The sequence below is a fragment of the Pristis pectinata genome, chromosome 2, assembly GCF_009764475.1.
Source record: "Pristis pectinata isolate sPriPec2 chromosome 2, sPriPec2.1.pri, whole genome shotgun sequence".
In the NCBI taxonomy this organism is placed as follows: domain Eukaryota; kingdom Metazoa; phylum Chordata; class Chondrichthyes; order Rhinopristiformes; family Pristidae; genus Pristis; species Pristis pectinata.
The window spans coordinates 17,936,460-17,941,743 of NC_067406.1; the positions used below are offsets into that span (position 1 = coordinate 17,936,460).

Here is a 5,284-nt window from a genome sequence, read left to right on the forward strand (position 1 = left end):
ATTATGCCACCCAGCTGAACTGGGAACTGAAACCCATTCAAACATAATGAGCTGTGATTGAACGTGCAATATTTAAATTGCCAAAATGTAGCAACAGCTTTAAAACAGAGCTGGTTTTCTGTCTCAAGTATCCAAAGGTAAATCATTGTTGTAATACAATAAGCACGTCTGTATTCATTTTGCATGTATCCCCCATCCCCTCAGAATTATTCTATCTGTAACTTTGCAGTTTCTGTGACTTTCTTTTCTCTTTCCCAGAGCCCTAAACAGTGAGATCTCTTCTACTGCCGTATAATGGCCTTCCAAAAATCACTTGGCTTCCTGGTGTTTCTCCTGCTGATTGTTAACCCTGAACTTTCCGGAGCTCAACATTGGTCACATGGTTGGTATCCAGGGGGCAAAAGGGAACTGGATGTACCTCAGTCTCCACTGGTGAGTCCGATTTACTTTCCACTTCTTTAACTTAGTGCAATGCTAAACTTTTCCTGCAATTCCAACAATTAAAATGGGTTCAGTAACTCAAAGATATCAGAGAATTAATAAAGAGAGCTTTATTTAATGCAAAAAATATATTTTTCCAATATATTGAATGTATTGAAATGTTATGTATAACATCAGTTTATCCCAAGTGAAGTCGAGTTAATTGCCATGTGCAGAAGTACTGTGAGGTACAGGTACAATGAAAAACACACAGGCACGTCGGTACAGACAACACATAAATTATACATAAAATTATACCATTCAGTGAAAAAAGAAGTCCATTTGCAGTAGTGAATAGATTTTTTAACAGGTTAATTCCCTGGAATGGGAAAGAGCAGAAGATGGGATAAATTGAACACAATAAATGAATGGGAATCCAGGCAGACATCATCGGCAGTGATGGAAATGTTGCCGGTCACTAATTCCCAGTCGGAAGTTACTGACGGACAGTTGTGGAGGACCATGGATATCCTGCAATGAAAATGCTCCCACGATGCCCCCGATGTAAGAAATTCCAGGATTTATTCCTCGAGCATAGGTGCTGATATACATACAAGTCAGGATGGTCGGGGGCTTGGAAAGAACATGGTGGTAATAATTCCCAAGCAGCTGATTGGTGCAGATTGAAGGTTTGAGAACTGCTGCCAAATACCTTAAAAACTGGTGTATATGTTGCACCAGTGGATCTGACATGGGGGAGTGATGTGGTGTGGGGAGTGACGTGGTGTGTGTGGAGTGATGTGGTGGGAGGAGTGACCTGGTGGGAGGAGTGACCTGGTGGGGGGGCGGGGGGAGTGATGCAGTGGGGAGAATGACCTGATGTGGGGGGAGTGACCTGATGTGTGTGAAGTGACGTGATGTGGAGAATGACTTGCTGCCCTCTCACCTTGATTCACCCTCCACCCTTGCTACCCTACTTTGGTGTGGCCCTGTCAGGCAACCAGACCGGTCTTCTAGTTTTCCTGGGGAAAGGGTGGCACTGCGGCAGCTCTCGAAGTCTCCTTGTTGCTTGTGTCATCCTTTACGGCCTCTGCAGCTTCCTCTACTCCAACCCAGCAGCCTTCCATCACCCATATAGCAGTACTGAGGAGCGGCCGGACAAGCAAGGCCACACGGAATTCAGGAAAGAAATTGCTAGAGGAACTCAGCTAGTCAGGCAGCATCTGTGGAGGGAAATGGACAGATGACATTTCGGGTTGCGACCCTTCATCTGGACTGAAAGATAGAGGGGAGATAGCCGGTATAAAGAGGAGAGGGGAAGGGGTGGAGCAAGAGCTGGCGGGTGATAGGTGGATCCAGGTGAGGAGGGGTGATTGGCAGATGGAGGAGGGAAGAGTGGAAACAGTGACAGAGTCTGGGAGGTGATAGGTGGAGGCAACAAAAGGCTGTAGATGATGGAAAGGAAGCTGGAGCATGGAATTAAGTGAGGGAGGTGGGGAGGGCAGGTGGGAACAGTGGGGGTAGGGGACCCAGTGGGAGGAGTGTGTGAGTGATGGGCAGATGAAGTGAGTGGAGGAGGGGAAAGAGACAGGGTGATGGTGCTGGGGTGTGTGGTGAGTGTAGGAGGAACTGGGTAGATCAGAAGGAGAGAGAAAAAGGACAGATTAGGAGCAGGTTACCTGAAACTGGAGAATTCACTGTTCATGCCATTGTGTTGTAGACTACCCAGGTGAAATATGAGGTGCTGTTCCTCCAGTTTGTGTTTCGCCTCACCCTGGCAGTGGAGGAGACAGAGGACAGGCATGTCAGTGTGGGAATGGGGAGGGGAAGTAAAATGGCTTGTAACCAGGAGCTCCAGAAGGTCATGGTGAATAGAGCACAGGTGTCTAGCAAAGCCTAGTCTCGCTGATATAGAGGAGGCCACATCGAAAGGGCACTGAATGCAATAGATCAGGTAGAAGGAGGTGCCTCACCTGGAAGGGGAATTTAGGTCCCTAGATGGTGGTGAGGGAGGACGTGCAGGGACAGGTGTTACACCTCCTACGGTTGCAGGGGACAGTGCCTGGGGAGGGGGATGGTTTGGTAGGGAGGAATGAGCAAACCAGTGAGTCACATAGAGTGGTCCCTGGAGAAAGCAGAAAGGGGTAGAGAGGGGAAGATGTGGCTGGTGGTGGGATCACGTTGACACCAAGGCCACATAGAAGTCGGGCACTAATAGAATGCAGTAGACGATATATCTATTGTTCTTTCTATTGTAAGTGCACAAATGATGCAGTATAGAGGAGGGTACATTGGGTCCTAGAGTGACTGTGTTGGTCTGTCGGAGGATTGCATTCAAATCTTTCACTGCATGGGCAGAAAGGGCAGTGGTGGAAATGTGGAAGCAGTAAATACCAGCTCTATTAAAATAATTAAACCTGAGGTGGCTGTGAGACCAGGAACACTGAAGATGGATAAAGTTAAGATAGAGACCAGCTCTTGAACTATATTGGATAGTGGAACAGACTTAACTGCCCCACAGTCAATCTGATGTTCCTAATGAGTTTGAGAATATCACCCATCTTTCACTCAAAGCAATGAAAATCTACTTTATGCAACCTGTCCTCATACCCCAACCCTTTTAACCCCAATATCGCTCTGGTGAACCTGTTCAAGATTCCCTCTAAGGGCAGCTAAGTCAATGGTCTAAGATAATCGAGCTACGCATTGAATTCACTGTTCATTGTTTCTTGTCAGGTTTCAGAAGAACTCAAGCTATGCGAAGGAGAGAACTGTATGTTCCTGAGGAGTTCTCAGAAAGACTTCATGAGGAGCTTTTTGGTAAGTAAAGATCTGTTAAGAATTGTGGAAAGTATTTTAACCAATTCTTTTAGAAATGGCATAAAAATTCCAAACTCATGCGAGAAGCCATTGTGAGAAAAGTGGGACCCATCCTGTACTCACACATGATGTGGCTACAAGCTGAGACACTTGCTCAGGAACCCATCGTTGGACCCTGTGCATCTCCAGCACTCCCCATCTAGAAAGTATCTTCCATGATGTGATGAGGCTGGAAGAACTAGGTTAGTTGGTAAATTGGTTTATTATTATCACATGTACAGAGGTACAGTGAAAAATGTTGTTCTGTGTGCCATCCATACAGATCATTCCATCACATCAGTGCATTGAGGTCGTACAAGGGAAAGGAAACAGCAGAATGCAGAATAAAGTGTTACAGTTACAGAAAAAGTGCGGTGCAGGCAGACAATAATGTGCCAGGCCATGACAAGGTAGACTGTGAAGTCAAGAGTCCATCTTATTGTACTGGTGGACTGTTCAATAGTCCTATAACAGTGAGATAGAAGCTGACCTTGAGCCTGGTGGTACGTGCTCTCAGGCTTTTATATCTTCTGCCCGAAGGGAGGGAGGCAAAGACCAGCATGTCTGGGGTGGGTGGGGTCTTTGATTATATTGGCTGCTTTACCACGGCAACAAAAACTGCAGACAGAGTCCATGGAGGGGCGGCTGGTCTCTGTGATGTGCTGAGCTGTGTCCACAACTCTCTGCAGTTTCTTGTGGTCACAGACAAGCAGTTGCCGTACCAAGCTGTGATGCATCCAGGTAGGATGCTTTCTATGGTGCATCGATAAAAATTGGTGAGGGTCAAAAAGGACATGCTAAATTTCTTTAGCCTCCTGAGAAAGTAGAGACACTGGTGAGCTTTCTTGACCATGACATCTATGTGTTTGGACCAGGGTAGGCTATTGATGATGTTCACTCCTAGGAACTTGAAGCTCTCAGCTCTAACTAGTGCTTGTTAGGGACAGAGAAACTGAAGGGAAGTTTACCAGGGCTCTCAAGATTAGGGAGTGTAATTCTAAATCCAGGAATAGCAAACTCTATTGATTGCAGAGATACAGATTTAAAGTATTTAGCAAAAGAACTAGTGAGAAGCTAAGTTTTTATACCCAGCACAATGTTTGAAATTATTTTTATTTAATTCAATTTGGAGGGCAAGAGCAGGGGGACTAATTGGATAGATTTCCCAAAGAGCTAGCATGGGCACAATAGGCAGAATAGCCTCATTGGGAGCTGCAAGATTCCCTGAATAAACACTGCTGTCCAGAGTAAGTTGATGATATTCCTATAATTCTATGCAAAAGACCATAACCCCAAGAATAGGCATTGTGTTGAAGCACAGGCATGAAATTGTTTGTATTTGTCTTTCTGGGGAGTACAAGTAATTCTTGAAGTATCAACAGATCTGCGCTTTCCTGGATAAGTGTGGAATTGTGTTAACTCTGTTCTTTCTCTTCCCTTTCACCACTCTGCCTGTAACATCAGACTGATATGTTGGTGCGACGGATTCAGAAGAAGAAATGACTTCTACTTTCCTTTCAAATTGTGTTCAGTGTAAATTGTAACCCAAGCTGGTGTTGAAGAAAAAAACACCTCCAAAGCTATGATTTTAAAATCGTTCAAGGCTGTGTGTCAAATATCCAGCAGCTTTTCCTCATGTATATCAGGCCAGAACACCTGGCAGGTGATGAAAGGATGTTCACGTGATATTAGATTAACCTCTACAGAGAGGTTTCCCTCTCCTGTGTAATAAAAGACTTTATTTTGCTACATCCCCACACCAGGTCTGAAATGTCAGTGTTTGAAAATGAGGAACGCTCAAGGTACAAATACAGATGTTTTATTTATCGTTAGCTCTTATTTCAAGCTTTGGTGCAATTTAACATTTATCATCAAACATTTGCTCTTGTTTCCAAACATTTATGAATTACAGTTTCTATCCTATTCAGCATTAATACTTGATTGTATTCAGCATCATCCGGGGTGCACATTGGGGATTAGGATTCAGTTGCCTATGTTGGCAGGT

General features: G+C 44.8%; 1 protein-coding gene across 1 annotated transcript; it reads left to right on the top strand.

Moving 5' to 3' along the window:
* Nucleotides 1–294: 294 nt before the first annotated feature.
* On the top strand, nucleotides 295–4,782 carry gnrh2 (gonadotropin-releasing hormone 2). The gene is made up of 3 exons (XM_052033638.1): nucleotides 295–432; nucleotides 3,157–3,240; nucleotides 4,744–4,782. The coding sequence occupies exons 1-3, from the start codon at nucleotides 295–297 to the stop codon at nucleotides 4,780–4,782; spliced, it is 261 nt and encodes an 86-aa protein (XP_051889598.1).
* Nucleotides 4,783–5,284: the final 502 nt, after the last annotated feature.

Coding starts and splice junctions, on each gene's coding strand:
- gnrh2 (XM_052033638.1), top strand. CDS start 295: ATGGCCTTCCAAAAATCACTTGGCTTCCTGGTGTTTCTCCTGCTGATT. Junction 433..3,156: donor ATGTACCTCAGTCTCCACTG/GTGAGTCCGATT, acceptor GTTTCTTGTCAG/GTTTCAGAAGAACTCAAGCT. Junction 3,241..4,743: donor ACTTCATGAGGAGCTTTTTG/GTAAGTAAAGAT, acceptor CTGTAACATCAG/ACTGATATGTTGGTGCGACG.